The sequence below is a fragment of the Saccostrea cucullata genome, unplaced genomic scaffold (genome assembly GCF_032062105.1).
Source record: "Saccostrea cucullata isolate Sc308-1 unplaced genomic scaffold, CSIRO_AGI_Scuc_v1 ctg487, whole genome shotgun sequence".
NCBI classification, from domain to species: Eukaryota; Metazoa; Mollusca; class Bivalvia; order Ostreida; family Ostreidae; genus Saccostrea; species Saccostrea cuccullata.
Window position 1 is genome coordinate 75,402 of NW_026920923.1, and position 23,251 is coordinate 98,652.

The 23,251-nt window shown below is 33.9% G+C and overlaps 1 protein-coding gene and 1 long non-coding RNA gene across 2 annotated transcripts in view; both read left to right on the forward strand.

Annotated features, from left to right (window-relative positions):
• The window catches only part of LOC134258663 (tRNA (guanine-N(7)-)-methyltransferase non-catalytic subunit wdr4-like), a 78,754-nt gene that overhangs the window by 20,806 nt on the left and 34,697 nt on the right, over positions 1 to 23,251 (forward strand). Inside the window, exon 3 of the mRNA XM_062741206.1 lies at positions 1,694 to 1,858. Within this exon, the coding sequence (XP_062597190.1) occupies positions 1,694 to 1,858 (165 nt within the window). The remainder of the gene's footprint in view (positions 1 to 1,693; positions 1,859 to 23,251) is intronic.
• Positions 6,289 to 9,878, forward strand: LOC134258659 (uncharacterized). The gene is made up of 3 exons (XR_009990200.1): positions 6,289 to 6,674; positions 8,037 to 8,114; positions 8,468 to 9,878. It is a non-coding gene; the product is annotated as an uncharacterized LOC134258659 (long non-coding RNA).

The following is a 23,251-nucleotide window of genomic DNA, read 5'->3' on the forward strand; positions in this document are numbered from 1 at the left end:
AGAACCACTGAGCCAATTTTATCTTAAGTTTGTACAAAGTAGTCCTATTGGAATCCCCTTTAGGAATTCCAAATTTATTAAATAAAAGGGTCAACAAAGCCCTTTTCCAAGAAAAGATAAGAAAATTAGGTTTGTGTGAAAAAAAAATCTTCATAAGAACCACTTCATCACATGTGTTGTGACCCAAGGGCTATTGAGACCATCTTAAAATAACACTTGTTTGTCCATCCCCTGACTCAGTATTGAAAAATAGAGGCTGGTTAGTTTGAAGGGATATTTTCCACCAGAATTTTTATTTTCAATGCAGAATTTTCAAAATCTATTAAAATTGAAGGCATTATTTTTATACCCCCCGCTTGAAAAGCGGGAGGGTATATAGTATTGAAAAATAGAGGCTGGTTAGTTTGAAGGGACATTCCGCAACTCCTCTCATACCACTGAATGAAATTTGATGAAACTTTCACAGAATCTTTATTACATGTTGCCATTGTGCACCTCCTATTTTACTTTTTATCCGACACATATTTTTTTCCCGGCCACAGGAAAACATGTACTAGTTATAAATTGGGAAGGCATTAGCTCATCGCTCACAGTACCTCTAGTTTAACAATAGAATATCTACCACAGGGTTATATTCACAAGCCGTGTTTTTTAAAGCTTTCACTTAAAAAGAAAATTGTCAACCTCATCAGATTGCTGTAGTGCATTTGTTGGCCTAGAGATATTAAAAAACCACAGATATTGTATGTTTTATGTGATGTTCTGTTAAGATTGTAAAAAGCTACATCATGGCCACTTGTACTTATGATTAGCTTTACAGGTGATGGAAAAGCCCCAACAAAAGAGATGAGCATCAGTTAACAGTAAAACACTTTTTTATCAGTCATTTAAGATAAATTTCATGAGTGCAGGGGTGTAAATTGGTTTTGAGATCTTTTGCTACTGTTATTATAATAGATAAATGTGCTCGATGATGTTATCATGAAATATTTATTACACTAAACATGGTGATTCAATTTAACAGTACATCTTATCATTTTGTGTTTAACCATTTTCCTTTTGCTTTTTGAAAAAAAAAAAGATAGCAAAATATATAATTGTAATTTTCAGTTTGAAAAAAGGTTTCGATTGGAAGTAGATAGAGACTTTTTAAATTTCAGTTACTGTTTAAATTTTTACATTTTTTTTCAAATCACAACAATAAGCATCATTACTTTCACTGTGTGTAAAGAAATATTGCTGAAAATTATAGAGTAATTAATTCATATACTAGAAGGCAGAGAGAAAGTTATCATGCTGCAGGCATGAGGAGAGAAATAGCTATTGAAAAAGGGTTCAATGTTAGGGGCTGCCTTAACACTGGTACAAATAGATTAACCAAGGGGTGACTCTCTAGTAATGACAAATTTTACAATAAATCTATGGGGGTTGTATAATCCCAGCAGAAACTTAAGCATGCTATCAATATTTTTGTAGAGAAATTATTGACTTGTTTTTCCCTGACAAATGGTAGAAAGGATCCATACTGAAGCTTAGTAGTTGAAGTCAATGATATTGATAAAATTCTAGCCAGTTTTTTCCATGAATTGTCACATATTCAGTCCTTCATTTTGCATTTCTGACATGATGGAGTAGAGTTCCCTTATTGTGAATGTGATGTGTGTTTTAATGTGGATATATCATATACTTCCAGTAAAATTCCAGAAAATCTTGGAGCAGAGTTGACAAGCAAGGAAGGAGAGAACCGTATTTTAGCCTGTAAATTTTCACCTTCTTGGAGATACTTTGCAGTCTGTGATGATACCAAGCAACTATATCTGTTCCACTGTGGAGAACAATGGGAAATGGTTAGCAACAGGTACGTAGATATAGGGCCAGGTGACGGAGTGAAACTGACGGCTGGCAATTAACGCAGTGTCACACCGCGTGCTCGGCAGGGAGCTCGAGAAATGCTTGAAGCCCTGAGATTAGGCTAATAAAGCACACTGCCCGCAACACTCTGTTTTAGCTAGGTTAAATGGGAATATTCTCCTTGTTTGGTGAAGAAAGAGGGAGTGCTGAATAGATGTGTTGTTTACTGACAGCCTCGACTTTCTCCCTCATACAGAAATAAAATATGACTACTGCAAAACTAGTGAAGGTAAAAGCTGTAATGTATTATGTGTTTAGCCATTTCCTCTTTCCCACATCACTCCATTTGCACCCTGGTAATAAATAGGGTGGGTTATTTATGAAGAGAGGCCTGTTTGAATCCTGTGTAAACAATGGCTGCTAGAGTCCTCCTCAGCAGCCATTCCTATCTTTGTGCGCGACCTGTGCCAAAGGTCTCCCTATCTATTTCATGCAAGACTGATTCACTTCAATTGAAAATGGGCCTTTAAATTATGAAGTAAAACAGAATGGGAAAATGATGGCATTGATTCTCAACAAATACCCTGCAAATTTATAATCACTTTATCAATATTTATTTCACAGTCCTGACATTAGAGAAATGTTTTAGTTAGGTAAAACAGAGGCCATTGTGGTATATTCATTTTGATTTTTAAGAATAGGTGGAAAATAAAAAGTTAGTAATGATTAGATGGAAATGTCCTATTTGATTTTTTTTTTGGAAAAAAAGGGGAGCATGTATGCAGGTTGCAAATATATGTGAAAGATTACAGTATATGTAGTTATGTATTAAACAATATTTTCACATAAGTAGAAAAGAGAGATGAATTTTTTATACATATTTTAATATTTATAGTGATATAAATGGGTTCATTCAGAATTAGATTTTGGTTTTACAGATTACAAATGTAAAATTCTGGAAGTTATAATTTTGTTTTTGTGCATCTCTAGAAGTTCATGACAACAGCTATTAAAAATAAATGAATTTTGACAGCACACTCTCAAATTCAGACTGAAGCTTAATAGATTGAAAAAAAAAAAATATTTTCATTCTGGTGTATTACATTTTGTAACATTTGCAATCATATGCTATGCAATTCAGGTGTTTCTTTTTTTTTTTAATCTTCTTTAACATTCTAATGATAAAATAACTTAAGTTAGATGATTTTTCTCTCTGTTTTCTTAAATTAAGTTTTTGATTCTAGTGGAAAATTTTGAAAATATTACATGTGCAAGTTAATTTTAAAATCTTTGAGTAAATTTAGATAATATAATTCCATGCAATTGAAAGTCAAATTCCATCTACCTTTTATATATAAAGGAAACTTTTACATATTTTAAGGAACAAGTAAGATTTCCTAGTTTCAAATTTAATTAAGGTCTTCCGTTTCCAACGGAAGACCTTATTGTTTTCGTTCGGTTTCTTTTTCCCTATTATTAAGGTCTTCCGTCTTCAGCGGAAGACCTTTCTGTTATTCTTAGGTTTCTTTTCCACAGTTTTTATTATTTTTTTTCTTACAAATTTTGTGCACGCGAGTTCTCCAAAACGGCTCGATCAATTTTCATGAAACTTTCAGGACTGATAGAACATCAAAAAATCTAGGTATATATTTTTCCGTTTTAATGACGTCACTTCCGGTTCGGAGATTTCTGCGATTTTGTCATTTTTAGAGGGTCTCTTTGTCCGTGAATGTTCTCAAAAACCATTGAAGATAGAAGTGTTAAATTTTCAGTGATGCTAGAGCAACCTTTGAAGAAGTGCCTTTTGTATATCACAACTACCAGAAGTACGAAGCGCCGACGCTCGCTATGGCCCGAAAATTGTCCTATCAAGAATTTCAAAATTTTTAACACCTTATCTACGATAACTTTTTACCTAGAAATATTTTGTTAAGACATGTAGAACAAAAGAAGTGTATAATTACAAGATCTTTTAATTGATATCTCCAAAAAAGGGCTGGCCCCTAAAATGAAGGGCCTACAGGGGCCAAAAGTTTTTCCTCTATATCTCAAAAAGTATTGAGAATTTGTAAAACGTCAAAGAAGCAAAGTTGTTCAAAATGTCATGTTTAATCAATTTGAGTCGTCAAATTACGTCCAGCGACGTCATTTCCGGTCAAACCGGAAGTTGTAAGAAAATGCGTATTTTTGTCGTTCTTGACACGTTTTGGGGTACCATCTGTCACTGGGAGCAGAAAAACATAATTTCTGTCTGTCTTAATTCATCACTTCCGCCCAAACCGGAAGAAACAAAAAATCGCTTATCTTTGCATTGATTAACACGGAATTGGAGGATTCAAACCTATTTTGGACGTCATTACAATTTTCTTAATGAAAGTACATTCTGGTCAGATATCCTTTTAAACAAAATGCTTTTAAACGAGCTCTTTTGCTCTCCTTTGCATTATTTAGTGACTTTTTTTTCTTTTTGTTAAGTTTTAAAATTAAAGAAAAAAACATCCAAGAGAGAGAGAGGGAGAGAAAAAGTAAAAATATCTTTTCTGCTTAAATATAAAACGATACAATATTATCACAGAACACTTTCAGGAATCAATTTGTTCAGAATCATAAACTGTGCAATGTTTTCATTCATCTCGGCCCAAATTCTATTGTGTTTACCGTTACGTAATCATCTTCGATCATCCGCTGCCGAGGACATCTAAAGCGATCCACCGCGTGGGAACCGCTGCCCCGTATCCACGGTTGTAAATAACTTGCAGTAAAAATCAGCGTATTAAAATTAAACTATTGTGGAAACACAACAATTAATGATTATTTATGATAATCGAATATTTGAGATCACATTTACCAATCTTTGTTTAAAATATGAAGTTTGATACACGTAATCTTCATCCAAAACGGCTACTGAGTAGTCACTACGGGTTTTGTTTACATTTACGCAACCAACCATTCCGTCGATTGCTTGCTGACTTGCACTTATCTATCGCGTCCACTTACATGTAATTAGTGGTCAATGACCAAACATTGTTCTTAAAGATGAATCTAATTTACAAAAACAACCACTTACTGGATAATTTACAAAAACAAAGTTACAACTTTACAACATTTTGTTGCGTGATTAAAGATCGGTAGCAGGTTATACATGTAGATAGGAATAAACCTATGTCCAGGGCTACTTTCTGGGAAAAAGAATACCGGAGTTCTGGTCATTGATTCCATTCTCTCAGTCCAGTGAATACATATACTTGTACATGCAGCTACTGAATATAACAAACTTATGATTATTGATTGCTAAACTTAATTTTACCAACTTAATTTCAATTGTTTATTTCAGAATCGACAGCATAGTCAAACTTTTTGTATTTTTTTTAATGTGTATACGCCTGTTTATATATTAAAAAAGAAAACAGACAGATCAATTATTAGCAGATTGAGACTTAGTGCTCATAACCTCGCAATAGAAAAAGGAAGACATTTTTCTATACCTACAGATAAAAGAATTTGTAATATATGTAACACAGGGGAAGTGGAAGATGAATTTCATTTTCTTTTCATCTGCCATAAATACAATAATCATAGGTCAACTTTTGAAAAGAATTTGATGAATTTTTTCCATGATAAAATATTAAAAATGTCTAATACTCAAAAAGCTAAACTTTGCTTTAATAGCCATTGTCCAGAAGTACTGAAAATAACAAACTCATTTATTAAAAAATGTATTACATCTAGAAATGACTGCTTAACATAATTATTTTACAAATGATGTACAATTTAGCTATGATTATATATAGCCTTACATTCTATACCAGATTATTGTTTAAGAGCGAGTCTACGAGAAAATCATGCAAAATTAAAAATTTGTTACACAAGTCACATTTTAAAAAGATGATTTTAAATACATAATTTTGAAGAGAATGAACCTATATAACTATTGTGAAAAAAATTTCAATAAAGGTGTCCTCCTAATCGAGATAGCCCCGAATCTATTTATAGCCCACTGGTGGGCTGAATTTTCAAGGAAAAATAGCACTTTTATAGGCCCTTTAAAAAAATAAAATGAAACAATGATTTTGAAAATTTTTGTGTTTTATGTTGAATTAATAAGTATAACTTTTTGTTTATGGTTGAATTTTGTTTACCAGATCTTATTAATTTGGGAAATTCAAAAGGTTTTATAAGAGAAAAATCACTTGACTTTTTATATCTCTATGAGAAACGCAGTACTGTGTTTGATACAACGGGTGAACTTTTGTTTATAATTATCTATCTGATTTAATTAGTTATTTTACACAACATCTTTCGAGGAATTTCTTGGATTTACAATGAATCGCGAGATATACACTTTTGAATCTCTTTATTTTTTACCGAATTATCGATCTTTTCGAACTCTTCAGTGCATGAAGAGTAAAAAAGTCATTATTTACATGGAGGGAAAATGGCAGCGATGTCGTCGGGTATGTGTGATTTTGGTGAAGATTGTGAAGAAACGGCGATATATTATTTGAACGGCTGTGTTCAACAAACCTTTCACCACCTCAGATATTTGGACTCTTAACTCTAAGGGTATAGATCTGCCCGAAAGTTATCTAATTCTATCCAGAGTGGGTATCGATGTAATCACATTAGCACAGCTAAACAAGAAAATTTGCCAAAGATTCAGATGCGCGCTTGGTCTGTACTGGAAACGGAGCAAGAGATCTTGTGTACATCCCTTTCATGGTTTATCTAAAACGAAACCAGACTGAGGCATCACACCAGTTTTAAGCTGGGAACTTTGGTTGCGCAACGTCTACAGCTACACGTATCAGTACCAATAGATGAAGGTAATAACAATTTTGTCAAACTGACCAAGTTATGAAATAATATCCTTGAATTATTATACTTAAACTTGATTTTTTTCCTACACAAGTTTTGAATATATATGATTCCTAAACTTGCTACTTATGTAGTATGGCAACAAAATGACTTAACAATAGGTTTAACTGCAACAGATCTATAACTCTCCGAAAAAATACATATTAATGACAATCCCGGAGAGTTATTGTGCTACATGTAGTTAGAATAATCTTACTGTGTCTCGGAACAAGCCCTCACCACAGTTAGAATATGTCCCATATACTTGCAATGTAGCAAATCGGAGCTGATCCACTCCGAAATGATTTTGAAGAATAAAAAAGTATTTGCACAGGAAATAACTTCTAAATTAATCAAAACAAACCTTTTTGAGATTGTATATTTATCCCCAAAAATAATCCATATAAAGGCAAAAATCCAATAAATTTTGTCAATGTTTTTCTGCCATGTTTACAATCGGAACTCTCTAGATTGTTCATAGTAAACAGTGGTAAATGCACTGACTACGAGTTATCGCCCCTGTTTCTTTTGCTACATTACAAATACAGGGAACAAATTCTATCGTTAAACTGGGTCCGTAGGACATTTATCATTTATTCCTCTATTTTAAAAGCATTGTGACATCATATAATTATTTTGCAGTGTTATAGCATGTAGCATTTTAGTTAGTACCAAAAATATGTGCTGAGAGCAATTGAGTGAATCTCAATTTGGAGGTCATATGTAAAATAATGTTGCAGGATAAAAAAATTAAATGGTTACTACCTTGATATATATACAACATTTTGGCTCAGATTGAAATGTAAGTATAAATCAGACCATGTTTAGTCAGACAGTAGGAAGAGCTAAATTATTCAAAAAATGACCCCAGGGGGTTAGGTGGAGCCACAATTGGGAATCAAAGTTTTACATAGAAATATAAAGGAAAAATCTTTAAAAATCTTCTTCTCAAGAACCACTGGGCCAGAAAAGATGAAACTTGTTTGAAATCATCCTGGGTTAGTGTAGATTTCAAATTTGTCTAATTGTGATCAGTGGGTTGGGAGGGTCACAATATGTATTACAAGGGGGAAATCTGGTGAACTAAGAACAGAATGGTCAAAGCCTCTCAGGTGAGCAATTTGGGCCGTGAGCCTCTTATTTTTCTTTTTTTTTTTTTTTGTTCGTTGGAGTTGGTAAATTGACCAAATTATGCACGCCAAACAAGACACTTATAGATATTGGATTTGTCCCTTATATATACAGGTCCATATCTGCCCTGCACCAGATTTGTATTTTTTGAACTTGAATACTGTTTGTTATTTCCATATATATATTTTCTTTTTACTTAGACAGAGTTGAGCAGCAGACCTATTCAACCAGTGCCTCAATACCTCCACTTAATCTTAGAGATTGCACTGAAGTCAATGGTATGATGTTTATGAATGGTTTCATTAAACTTTCAGACTATGCAAAATCATTAATTAGAAAAAACTTGTATCTTTAAGTCACCTGAGTTTTTCAGGTGACATTTTTCTATTAAAATTTGTCTGTCATGTGTAGATTATAAATTTTACAATTCGTGACCCATGAGGGGGGTGGGGTTGGGGTAGGGGTGCACAATATAAATTTGCAAGGGGGGAGATCTGGTTAAGAACAGCATCATGGCTGAAGTTCCTGGCCAAAGGTGAGCAATGTGGCAAATAAGCCTCTCTTTTTATGATTACTAATAATTTTATATAAAGTTTAAATACATCATAAGAAGAATTTTCTACAATTTCAGATGCTAACAACAATGCTAATCCTGCTGAAGAAACTTCAGGCAGCCGAACAGTTTGACAGTGTCCAAGCAATAGCCAATGAACTTACAGAATAAATGGCTGTGACTGAAACTCATTAAGTTCAATATCTTTGTACCGTAGTTTTACATGTACTTATATTGTTTAGATAAATAATACCTTTACTCAGATGTGTATCCCTCATATAATTACATTTAATTCATTGACATTTATTAAAGTGGGAATTGATCAACTTCGAGGGTTTCAACAAATTATATCATTTTGTTGAGATGTTATTTCATTGATATACTGTAGTGTATTTTTCAATAGAACATGATAGAATGAAAGTACACCTTTTCGGAATTTTTTTTTATTTGTTTTCAAACATGATACATGTACTGGGGTAAAATAATTTTTCAGAATGTTATTGTAGAATTTTGAATGTTTTTTTTTCTTTTTCTATAAACCTTCCAGTACAATTTTATAGATTTGCAGTTATATTACATATAATATTACCTGTACTTGAATTTATTGCATTGTGGTTAAGTAAATCCATTCACATTCAAATCATGTTGTCTTAGAGGACAGAGACAATACAAGTAGTTTTATGGTATGAAAATTGCAACAATTCTTGTTTTAATTTTTTAGCAATTGTGGCCTTATGCTTCAAAGGATTATTAGAAGTTTAAAATTATTAAATGTGGTCTTATAAGTACATTTCAACCCGATGTCTTCCAAAGTTCCAAACATACATATCTGTGGAGCTCATTTCTTTATCAATCATCATACTCTCCTTCAACTATATTTACTGAAGATATTTGATATTCAAAGTATATATTTAAATACAGATGTTTACATTATATTGTAATGGAATACTTTATATGCACCTGGATCCATAGATAAGGGTCATACCAGTATATTTTTTGTCCTTTTTGTCTGTTTTTCTGTTTGTCTGATTATCTGTTTTTTCTGTTGTCAACTTTAACCTTTGCCATAACTTTTGACCTTGTAACCTTGACTTTGACCTAAACATTAAAAATAACTTTTCAGATATTATTTGCCAAAGGGCGTATAGTGTTTCACAAACACATCTTATTTTTATTGAATCATCTTTAAAAATATTAATGAAGTTAACTCCCTCCAAACCCTTTGAGGTTTGAAAATAATTGTAAGAATGGTATACATGTATTAGTGTAATCTTTTCAGATTGTTGTAAATGAGGCAAAATTAATATTTATTGTACTAGGTGTAGATTATTACCGGGTATGTTCATTTTACAAAATATGTAATAAATATTTAGATTTGAAACATTAAAGAACTAGGTCTAATATGGGCCGAAATTGGCCTTGTTGATTTAAAAATTGGTAATAGTTTGTTTTTATCATAACTTTGTTATATTTAATAATCCGAAAAATTCCAATTTTTGGTAAAAACACTATTTAATGACCTTTCAAGGAACAAAAAAAAAATTTCTCCCTTTGGTGTGTATCAGGTTTTATGGCTCTTAGAATTAAGGCAAGAAAAATCTATTTTTAGAACATCTTGAGATAATTGGAGTTGTCTCCCGCTGAAAGTTGAATTAATTTAAAAGTTTTATAATGGAAAGGATTAACACTGTTCATATGTGTATAAAATACACCAAATCTTTTCCCAGAAATTTGTTTGTAATAAAGTAAAGCTGTAAAGGTAACTGGTATTTTTCATGTGTTTTATAACATTATGACCATTTGCCAATGACAAACATAGATAGTGCTCATGTACACTATGCTAATCAGCAGATTTTGACCAAATTTACAGAAAAGTCTTACAATAGTTTGAAATGAATAAATATAATAATGGGAAGTGAAATTGAGAACCTAACATGAATAGCTCTCTGCATGGTTTTCTCATAGACTCCCTCTTAAATATAATGAACAATTGATGATGTGCGTTTGCCAATTATTGTAATTGTGTTTGTGCCAATAAATATTTGTATTTTGTATTTAAAAAAAAAATTAATTGTTCTAAATCATGAAAAATGGTTCATACACTTTTAAGAATTTATCAGCAATTATGCAGTTTTGTGGTAGAAACGAAACTATTGGGGTCTAAAAGGTCATCAGAACGAGACCCCTCCTAAGCGTCCCGATCACGGAGATCATGATCTATTTATAGAACGAAGACCCAAGTTGAAAACAGTGGCAGTATGTTTACATCGTAGATAAATGTCAAAAGAGTGTGAAGCGATTGCGCAGTAAAATTATCAAGAAGTTAGAAGAAAATACTAAAGATAGAGCACATCGACACTGGTGTTCAGACAATGTAAGTAAACAGTACCAAATGAAGGTGCTTGGGGTTTGTTTTCTTCACAATTTTAAGCGCGCCATTTTGGAACTAAATGGAAGGACGAAACTGTGCAGTAAAGTAAATGAGTAAAGATATGGTCGTTTTCTTTTAATTAGCTTGATGTTTTTTCTTTTTTTCGTTAATACATATATTTTTAAGATTATATTAGTCCCGTGGTATGCTGTTGGGTGTGCAAGTTAAATTATTGGGGCCTAATTACTGGATGTTCTATACGATTGGACATTACGTCATCGGTGTACATCAAAACTTTCAAGGTTAATAAATCATACCAAGATTTCATGGTACACATTCTTTTAAAAATCGTTTCTTAGAACATGCATGGTTTAAATGCCATCTCTGTGTCAAAGCATTTAAGAAAAAAAGGGAGCTAGCACCGTAGCAATTTTTAAGCACAGAAAGGAAGGTTGGTGATAAATTAATCTAATTTGTTGAACTCTTTAACAGGTCAAGACCACTAGATTTTCTGACGTCAGAATAAATTTGCATGAAAATTAGCTATATGTTTACTTTACCCACTATGAATGAGTCGCAATGCATTGCAAGTACTCAGCTGTGTTTAAAATGAAGGCTAATCAAACAGGGGCTATCTTGATCAGTTTAAAAAAAATTGAAGGGGTCATTAGTATGAAAGTATCCCCTGCCACGTGACTATTTCCCAGAATGCACATCCGTGAAGTGGAGCATGCATATTCCAGATATAAGAACTAACATTGTTGCTACATGTAGCGCTCACAAGTGCAAGTAATAAAATTATGATAATTCATAAACATTGTTTGTATCATGGCTGTGTTTTTCCTTTGAAGTAAAGTGTACAAGAACTGGAGATTCACTGATGTGCAGAGCCAGCAAATCTGTGCCGTGTATGTAAATTATTGAACACTAAGGCCATTTCATCATTTAAAATTATTATGTATATTGAATCAGAATTACAGAATGAAATGAAATTTGTTACATACAAAGGGAAAATTTCTGCATATGAACTAAATGTCTTTCACACAAGTTACAGTGCGTATCCCAAATTAGTGATTTATGAAATGCTTTTATGGAAATCTACAAATATTCCATTTACCTCAAGAAGAAATCAAGTTCTTGACATGAATTCCACACAAAAATGGATAAAATTATCACACCTATTGTAATATAATGCTTTAGCAGAATTAAAATGTACCATCTTTGCTGTGTTCTTTGCTTAACTAGTTTGAAGTGCAGCTGTACTTCTTCCACAGATTGGCCCTGACAGCATTTTCGTGAATACGACAGTCTCGAATTTGTCAAATGATCAATGAGTATTTTTTTCTTGACTTCTTGATTTTCGAAAAACACCTAAATTTCTGTTCTTCAACTTCGATTTTTGTCTTCATTCATATTAAAAGAATTTCATATGAATTTCATTAACAATTTGTGTTTTTATTAAGCTGGGATGCTGCAATATGTTTTATCTCATGAACACACACATGTAAAATGTTTATATTAAAAATACTGGCAGGAAGGAGAGATTAACCATGCGGTCACCTTACAAAAACTACATTTTTTATTAGTCCCTACACGGGCGCTATTTGTAACCAGTGGTAGAACATCAGACCATATACATATCATCAGATCTGGTTCAGGTTCAATCATTTATTAGACCTAATTAAATAAAACCTCAGAAAAACCTTAAATATTACAATTACACACAACATATAGATGACACATAGACAGACATTTAGACAGATAATTAAAACATACCCCGGTAATAGACTTTACTTAAGAATAAATTCTTACCGGCACACACACAGGAATTTACAAATATTACTATTTGTTATTGATAAGTTATGTACTTCTAACCAGTTCAACGGCTAGGCTCAAAATGCCCGATATTAGTTCGTGCAAGTGGGAATTCATTGAATAGAATAAAGTCATGTGACTGTCCTTCTAGTGTCTAAAAATAACAACTGCCTCAGTCACACAGTCTTTCATACCACATTCTCACATATGTGCAGCGCAAGTAAATATAAGCATTAAAAGTAATACATAACCCTGGTTACATAATTAAATATCATGCATGAAAAAATGAGACAGGACATTTGATTGGCCATGATACAAAAAATATTACTGAATGTTTATTATGGTGTACATAACTTGATTTATTTGGATGAAGGGCGGAGACTTGTGCCTTGCACTTGTCACAGCCCTTCGTCCAAATAAATCAGGATACAACATTATTAATATACAATAAGTATTACTTACACAACTTTTCTCATTTTTATGCACCCGGATCGAAGATCTGAGGCGTATATTGTTTTTGTCCTGTCTGTCTGTTTGTCTGTTTATCTGTCTGCAAACTTTAACCTTCGCTATAACTTTTGAACCATGAATGGTTGAGACTTCATATTTGGTATGCATACGCCATTAATTAAGTTCTTTCAAATGACATCAAGGTCAATGACCTTGTGACCTTGACTGTGACCTATATGCTAAAAATAGTTTTTTTCTGCAAACTTTAACCTTCGCTATAACTTTTGAATAATAAATGATAGAGACTTCATATTTGCTACGAATACTCCACTAATGAAGCTCTTTCAAATGACATCAAGGTCAATGACCTTGTGACCTTGAGTGTGACCTATATGCTAAAAATAGCTTTTTTGAACCTTCATCATAACTTTTGAACAAAGAAAGATAGAGACTTCATATTTAGTATGCATACTCCACTAATTAAGTTCTTTCAAATGACACCAAGATCAATGACCTTGTGACCTTGACTGTGACCTATATGCTAAAAATATGTTTTTTAACTTTGTGGTGCCGGGCGCATAGTGTTTCACAAACACATCTTGTTTAATAGTACTTCTGTGCAGGAAAGAAGTGTCTGGTTTAACACTGGCCAATGTCCTAGGCTAAATTCACTTGTTCAATTATTATAATATAAAAATTGTCAGACATTTTGTTGATACTCATACATAAGTTTTAAGCAATACTGAAACACAAATGCCATTTAGTATCTATATTTCATTTCTAGCATTAATGAGCATTGGCAACCAATTTTTTTTTTTTTTTTTTTTTTTTTACTGGAAAACGCTTGCTCCACTTCATGATCAGGTATTTAGGAATACATGTTGTACCGTAGATAAACTGTGTGATGCTAATTTTGTTTTATAATCTGAAAATACAAGTAAACTAGAATTTCGTGTTTTGTTGTCTATATATATATTTCTGGAAAATTACCTTGGCACATTTTAAGACTTCTTTTGGGTTTCTACTCCAGTTGGGAGTATGATAAAACCAGATGGCTTCCAAGTACATGTATTTCATTATGAGGTCTCTGGTTTTATGTTTCATTTGTAAACTCAACCAGAAATTTGTATCCCAATAAAAGTCTTAAAATGTTTAACGAATAAATGATAAGTTTACAATATTGAAAGAGGCTCGACCAGAGATGTCTGATATGATTTAATTGACAAGAAAAAGTCTCTTGAAGGGAACAATGTCATAAGTAGATTAATGATTGATATACATGTACATTGTATTAACAAAATACAATCTTGAAGTCGGGGTACCTGAAATTGAGTTAGGTTTTTTTTTTTTTAAAATAGTAGATACGAAATAAGTGCAAAAGAGAAAAAATCTGTTTTAAAATGTTCTTCTCAAGAACAGCAGAGCCATGATTGATAGTGGTGTTCCGGTCATTGATTATGATTGAAAATCAGTTGATAGCAAGCATAATCCAAGTCATCTTTAAAAACATAGCAATTCTGATTTATCGGGGGTTTTTTTCTTGCTAGATTAATAGTTCTTCGTTCACCAGAGCCCAAAACTCAAGTGAGCTTTTCTGATCATATTATGTCCATCTGTCAGTCAACTTTTTACATTTTCGACTTCTCAAAAACCAATTTCAACCAAACTTGCCACAAAGTATCTTGTGGTGAAGGGGATTCAAGTTTGTTAAATTGAAAGGGAGATAATTTAAAAAAAATGGTGAAAAATTAATGGCATCTTTAAAAATCTTCTTCTTAAAATGCACTGGGCCAGCAATGATGAAACTTAAATGATAACATCCTCAATAAGTGTAAATTCAAGTTTGTCAAATTATGACCCCCAGGGGTAGGGCAGGGCCACATTTTTTGATCAAAGTTTTACATAAGAATACAGTGTATATAGGAAAAAATCTTCTTCTTAAGAATCACTGGGTCAGGAATTAAGAAACTTATACAAAAACATCCTGTAGATTCAATTTTGATAAAATCATGACTCCCAGGGGTAGGATTGGGCCACAACTGATGATCAAAGATTTACATAGGAATATGTAGGAAAAATTTTCATTCAATAACCACTGGCCCACGAAAGATGAAACTTATTTAAAAACATCCTCACAATAGTGTAAATTTGAGTTTGTTCTAATCAGGACCTCAGGTGTAGATCAGGGCCACAGTGGACGATCAAAGTTTTACATAGAAATGAATAAATCAGAAATTTTTTAAAGTCATGACTGGAGGAGTGGGGGGGGGGGAGGGGAATTGGGTAGGATGTGCTACAATTGGGGATCAAAATTTTATTTAAAAATATCAACATGTTCAAGGAAAAATTTTTTGCCCAAGAACAGAAAAGCCTTGTTTAATCATATTGATATGGAGGCATCCTCAGGAAGTACAAAATCATAATGATTCACATGAGGACCCCGAGGGGTAGGGCTTGGCTGCAATGGGAAGGGTCAAAAGTATAAATAGGAAAAAAAAACATCTGCTCAACAATAGCATAGCCATTTGTGATATTGATGTGGAAGCATCGTCAGGTAGTTTAAAATTTAAGCCTCCCCCCCCATCCCACGTAAACTTCTCTAATGATTTTTGCTTTTTTAGCCGGGCTCATTGCTCACAGAGCTTTTGCTACGGTGTTCAACCAGAAATGCTGCTTCATCACCGTTTAATTAAATTTACATGTTAGAATAAAGTACATTTGCGCAATCACCTTTGAGGCAATACAAACGCTGATATAAAGAATGGGTGGACTTAACGCCCTATTTTGGATCTTTTTGCGACTTCTCTAACAATCTGTAAATGAAGTGAATCCAAAATAAATTATGAGCAATGGAAAGAGCAACATATACTTGGTTATATTAGGTGAAACATTTGTGCAAAAACAATGCCTTGTTGTCGTGTATCAAAATTGAAGCAACGATACATGAGTGTCGTCTTCTGGAATTCGACATGTACCCGGAGTGGTTTTTAAGTCACACAATCAATATTTATAGGAGGCGGGGCTATCGATCGGTGTCTCTCTATCCCTCTCTCTTTCCAAAAATTCGAATACGAGTTTAGCATATTACAGCGATGTCAATATGAAATTATTTTTAAAATGTGATGACACGCAAATTTAAAACAATATCTACTTTGCTAAATTCTGAAAACGGCAACAAAACACGCTCAAAGACATGATTAATATCGAGGTCAGGTTGAAATATACAATGTAACTTTTCACGAGTACACTCGCAGGTGGACATCACGTGACGAATTGTAATATTTAACAGGTCAATCGAAGACATTTCAATGGAAGCGAGAACTTTGTTTTGAATTTGTTTTTTGTTAAATTAAGTATGAGCACATGTTTATTGGCTATTCTCCTTTTAATATAACATTCTGTTCAATACACAACTACAGTTTTCTTAAGAACAGCCGACAAACATGTGAGAAATATTTTACTCTGTCAAATTCTATTTTTTATTAGCTCACCTGAGCCGAAGGCTCAAGTAAGCTTTTCTGATCAAAATTTGTCCGTCGTCTGTCGTTGTTGTAAACTTTTTTACATTTTCATCTTCTTCTTCTCAAGAATTACTGGGCCTTTTTCAACCAAACTTGGCACAAAGTATCCTTAGGTGAAGGGGATTCAAGTTTGTTCAAAGGAAGGGCCACACCCATATTCAAGGGGAGATAATTCAGAAATAATGAAAATTTGGTGGTATGTTTTAAAAATCTTCTTCTTAAGAACCACTGGGCCAGGATACTTGAAACTTATAGGGAAGCAACCCCAGGTAGTTTAGATTCATGTTTGTTCAAATCATAACCCCCGGGGGTAGGGCAGGGCCACAATAGCTGATCAAAGTTTTACATAGAAATGTATAGGGAAATTCTTTAAAACTCTTCTTCTCAAGAATAGCAAAGGCATGAATGATCATATTTATCTGGAAGCATCCTCAGGTAGTGTAGATTCAAGTTTGTTCAAATCATGACCTCGGGGGATAGGATGGGGCCAAAATGGACGATCAAAGTTTTACATTTGAGTATATAGGAAAAATCTTTAAAAATCTTCTTCTCAAGAACCACTGGGCCAAGAAAGATGAAACGCATGTGGAATCATCCTCAGGTAGTGTAGAACTTCAAATCATGACCCCCAGGGATATGGTGGGGCCAAAATGGCTAATCAAAGTTTTACATTGGAATATGTTGGGAAAATCTTTAAAAATCTTCTCACGAACAACTGGGCCAGGAAAGATGAAACTCATGTGCAATCATGCCCCCCAGGGGTACAGTGGGGCCAAAATGGCAGATCAAAATTTTACATAGGAATATATAGGAAAAATCTTCAAAAATTTTCTCAAGAACCACTTAGCCAGGAAAGATGAAACTCAAGTGGAATCATCCTCATGTAGTGTAGATTCAAATTTGTTAAAAACATGATCCCTGGGGATAGGGTGGGGCCAAAATGGCTGACCAAAGTCTTACATAGGAATAGAAAGGGAAACCTTTTAAAATCTTTAAAGTTCATTCAAATCATGATCCTCTGGGGGGTTAAAATTCAAGCCCCTCCACCTCAGTAAACTTTTAGTTCTAACCTGATATGTGCCTTTTCCTAGCCGAACTGCTCAGGTGAGCACTGTGGCCCCTGGGCCTCATGTTTAATTCTTAACCTTGTTTTTAAACTGTTCATGGGCCACTAGTTCATTTCAGAAATTTCATAAAAATTATAGCACTTTAAAATAGAATGTTCATATAAACTTGGAGTTGACACATGGTTAAGGATACATAACTATGATATTAAAGCTGAACACTTCTCATAAATAGGCACTGTCAGACGGGTATATAAACCGTTCGCTTTCGTTACACCCGATTGCACACTCGAAACTCGTGGCCGACATGTAGTACTCCTTTCGAGGTCTTAGATTTTTTGCGTTTATTTCTAGTTTTTATGTGCATTTTTCGTTTGTAAATAATGTTTTAACCTGTATTTTTCATGATACTTTTGTCCTGTTTTAGAAAATATACGTAAAATTTGATAATTTCATCGACATTGTCTAGCACGCAGTGTAAGGTGTACGTCTACACTCGTCGGACCTCTACAACAAAATACATTGAACTAAGTAGCGATCTGCTCTTTATATATGAGTTGTAGGGAGAGCGTTGAAGAACGGGAAATATGGCCGACTATGCCTATTTACGAGTAGTGTTAAGCTTTAAACTCAAAATATTTGAGGCAAATATTGATGTAATACTTTTTGACTGATATTAAATAGAAATGACAAAATAAAATAAAATAATTTTTTTTTATGTATGCCAGTAATTAATATAGAAATCCTGTACTTTCCTGTAGAGCTTAAATATGTGTCTGGATTGTTTTATCTATTAACACAAAATTTTGCTTATATTTTTATGCCCCTGTAAACGATGTTTCGGGGGTATAAATGTTTTGTTGTGTCCGTCCATCGATCCATCTGTCTGCCTAGCAGTCTGTCCAGCTGTCTAGCTGTCCGTCTGTCTGTAAACTTTTCACATTTTCTTCTTCTTTTCAAGAACCTCTGGGCCAATTTCAACCAAACTTGCCACAAAGCATCCTTGGGTGAAGGGGATTCAAGTTTGTTCTAATGAGGAGCCACGCCCTCATTCAAGGGGAGATAATTGATAATTAGTAAAAATTTGGTGGTACGTTTTAAAAAATCTTCTTCTCAAGAACCACTGTGCCAGGAAAGATAAAACTTATGGGGGAACATCCTTAGGGAGTGTAGATTTTAATTTGTTCAAATCATGTCCCCCGGGGGTAGGGCGGGGCCACAATGGCCGACCAAAGTTTTATATAAAAATGTATAGGAAAATTCTTCAAAAATATTCTTCTCAAGAACAGTAAAGCCATAATTGCTCATATTTATATGGAAGCATCCCCAGGTAGTGTAGATTCAAGTTTGTTCAAATCATGACCCCCCGGGGATAGGGCGGGGCCACAATGGCCAACCAAAGTTTTATATAGAAATATATTGGAAAATTCTTCAAAAATCTTCTTCTCAAGAACAGCAGAGCCATAACTTGCTCATATTTATACCACAATAGGGAATCCAAAGTTTACAAAGAAAATTATAGAATAAATCTTTAAAATCTTATCACGTATCACTGCACCAGGAAAGCTGAAACTTATGTTGAAGAATTCTTGGGTAGTGTAGATATTAAATTGTTAAAATTATGTAAGGGGAGGGGGTGGGGGGCACACTAGGTATAGCAAGAGGGGAAATCTGGTAAAGAACTGCATCACCCAATTAACTCAGTTGATCAATTTGACAAATGGGCCTCTTTTCTTGTCTGTCTGTTTGTCAATTTATCTGTTTGTCTGTCTGTTTTCAACTTTAAACTTTGCCATAACTTATGAACCATGAGAGATAAAGAGATCATGTTTGGTATGCATACTCTACAAATTCAGTTCTATTAAATGACATCAAGGTTAATGACCTTGTGACCTTGAATGTGAACTATAAGCTTAAAGTGGCTTTTTTGAATTTTGTTGCTGCCGGGCACATAGGTTGAGGAAGGGTTAAATAAGAATGTTTCATATGCAGCTACAGTAAGATATTCAATTTATATTGAAAGAATTTTGAACGATTTTATATAATTTTAATGATAAAAGTGAAATAAACCAAAGTCACAAGACCGATAATATGTAAGGAGACTGTCATTTTGCATGTTAAGAGAAGAAAGAAGAAAATGTTTGATTTTCAAAATTTCTGTGATAAACAATTTATTTTAATTCATAATTTAATAAAGAGTGAGTTTATTTACACTTCTTTTAAATTAATTTTATTTTTTACAATATCTGGTAAATACATGAGCTGCCCATAGACTTTAGTGTTAAATTCAAGGTGCATTTAATTTGACAATAATGAAATTTTGTAAATTCCTTTGGTGGAGCATTTTCAGTTGATAACACCTTAACAATGCTACCATGATTAAAGCTGTATGTAGGTTTAATTAAGATAAACAATATATACTATTGTTTTTGCAACTAGATTCTAACAGCATTGGTATTCCATGTATTAATGTGCAATCAATTTGTGAGCAGACATTTATCAGGCATTATAATAAAGCTTAGAATCAAATATTTTTCAGTACCAACATCCTCTCCAAACAGCGCCACTTATCATTCTCTGACCTAAACTTCAACATCCCTTTGGAAAGGGGGGGGGGGCTACACCTACATCTCAATGTTCTATGCCTAGGGCATCCTTAAAAAAATGTTTGTTTGGAATTGCTGCCTAAAGGGTTTCAGACACAGGAGGGAGGGAGGGAAATTATTTTTTTTTTTAATTGAAGATAAATTTTTAATTTTTGATAAAAAAAAAACTCAGTAAACATTAAATACATTTTCTGACTTTTAAAAAAAAAGTATCTACCATCAACCAAAAAAAAACCTAAATGTACATAGATCTGACACTATATTTCAGTGTTTTGTATGGTGCATGTGATACATGTAATGGACAAAAAAAATTGATTTAAATAAAAAAAAAATCCTCCTACTTTTGGTCAATAAAGTTTTTTCAGGAGGGGGACATTCCATTTAGGAGGGAGGCAATTCCAAACAAACTATAATTTTATTTTGGCCCTATATTATGTTTATGTTTGCAAAAGAATGTGTGTAGTGGTGGTGGTGGTGGTGGGGGGGGGGGGGTTAAGCCCTGCTCTCCTCCACCAACCATGTCCCTACACAGGCCTATCAAATAAAAATACAAATGTAAAAGCTGATGATAAACAGCAGAGCCTAAGGAGTGTTGTGATCCAGGGGCCTATTGCATCAATATATTAGCATTAAATTTTACAAACTTGTGATACAGGTTAAATAAATTAATTAAACTGAATTTATTTATGTTTTCAGATGAGAAAGAGAAAGGGAGTTGTTAATAGACAACAACGTGAGAAAGATCGAGAGAGAAAGAGGCAGAAAAGGCTTCAGCAATCGCAGTCCTCACAGCCACCAGATGATCAGATGGCAGAGTCTGCTGTTCCATTAGGGACAGAGGACAGAGCTGAATCAGCTCTTCCCGGTAATTTTCCGGGGCAAGGCTCCATGGGGTTGCCGCCTGTTGAGGGAAAACCCCTGGCCAGGGTGCAGGCCTCACCTCGAGTGAAAATGCACTCAAATGCCCCGAGGTTGTCATCTCCTCGGGGAAGTCGTCTGTTTGTCCATCACGGTGACAAGGCACTGTCCCCTGACTCCCCAACGTGGGTTTGTACTCCAGCGAGGGTACCTGGGCATGATGATGGCTTTAAGCCTAGCCCAGCAGGTCAGACGCAGCTGGAATCCTCTGGGATGGAGGATACCAGCAGGATACTAAAAGATGTGGGCTATAAAGACAGTACTAAAACAGTATCTGCACGTGTCTCAAATGGAAATCTGAAATGTTACAATGAGAAACAAAAGAGAAAGAAACTAGATTATTCAATTGAAATAGAAGAAAAGAGACTAGAAAACATACATGAGAATGAAGAGAACAAAAACAATACATATGAGAAACATGGTAACATACATGTACATAACAGACAAGAGAACACAGGTATTAAGAATACACATGAGAAAGAGAACAAGAAAAAGATTGAACTTCAAAGCATGCTTTGTGTTCAGGGTTCATTTCATCAGGGAGATCCAATCTTTCAAGACAATGCAGGAACTCAGTGTGTTGCTAATTGCTTAGCAGGGCTATCCTATCACAAAGTGAAAAACAGTAAGTACTGGAACACATTGGATATGAATAAAATCTTAGTTACTGGTGATGAATTGTACACATACCTGCAAATGAGCTCGTCAATAAATGATAGGTACTTACTCGTAGAGGAACTACCTCAGTTTTTTGAATGTTTTGATCAATCTTTTGAATTCAGAGCAAATGAAACATTAACAACTGTTATCTTTGCTGGTGATGGATTCAACTTTGCGGAATTTGGTTCATATTCCTTGAACGAAGCATTGTATATTGCTCTTGCAGAAACTGATGGATGTTTTGTATGCTTTGGGGGAAATACATTTTTGATTGGCAAATCAGGAGGTGGTTTTTTCACATTTGATTCCCATTCTAGATCTTCAAAAGGATTGTTAAGTGTAACAGGGAAAAGTACAAGGGTTCTTTTTCAAGATGTGGCAGAATTACATATTCACATTCAGTGTCTTGCTATTTCTATGGGATATTCAAAGAATGTTGAATGCAATGTTACCGGAGTGCATTGTAAAATAAATACAATTTTGGATCCCAAGTTTCATGCAAAACAAAATAGAGAGTACAATGATGAGAAGTACCTTGAGGAATTTACTGAAAATTCATGCACATCACAAGACATTCAATCAGACACTGAATCTCAGGAATTGAATTTTGTATCAGTTGAACATGAACAATTCTATTTTGTTCCTCTTGACTCTGTCATGAAAAGGGAATTATGCCAAAATTTAAACATCCCTTTTATTTGCAGTGGCTCTGTAGCTGAAAATCACAGTTCTAAAAAGAAACTCGAGCAACCTAATTCACAGCGTGAAATAGTTGAAGATGGCAATTGCTTTTTCAGAGCTATATCTTTTGCATTGACAAATTCAGAGGACTACCACTACATTATTCGCAGTGCAGTGTGTAAACACCTGCTTGAAAACGAAGATGTATTCAAATCATTTTTAAGAAACGGCGAGCACACTGTGAAAGAACATCTTTTTGTGTCGTCAATGTCGTTAAATGGAAAGTGGGCAACTGAATTGGAAATTTTAGCTGTATGTCATATGATAAATATTGATATCTTTACATATACTAGGAATCATTGGTTGAAGTTTTCACTTGAGAAAGAAAGTCCACACATGGAAAGGAAAAGTGGTGCAATCTACTTGAATCATCAGAGGCAGAATCATTATAATGTAGTACTTGATGTTTGTGGTGAAAATGTTGATAAATTGTGTGAAGGGTTCACATATGCTCCAAAATATAAGGAAAAGAAATCTCAAAATCGTCATCGAATGCAAGCAGCAAGACGTGTATCTCAAAATATAACGGAAAGACAAAATACTGTGGAAAACCGTAAACAAGCACTGAGGAAAAAGTATCAAGAAGATACTGAATTTCGGAACAAGAAATTGAAAGCTGCATACATTAAGTACAAAGAGGATGATGAATTTCAATCTACTGTTAAAGCTAGGAGTAAAATGAGATATGAAAAGGATGCTCTGTACCGAAGCAAAGC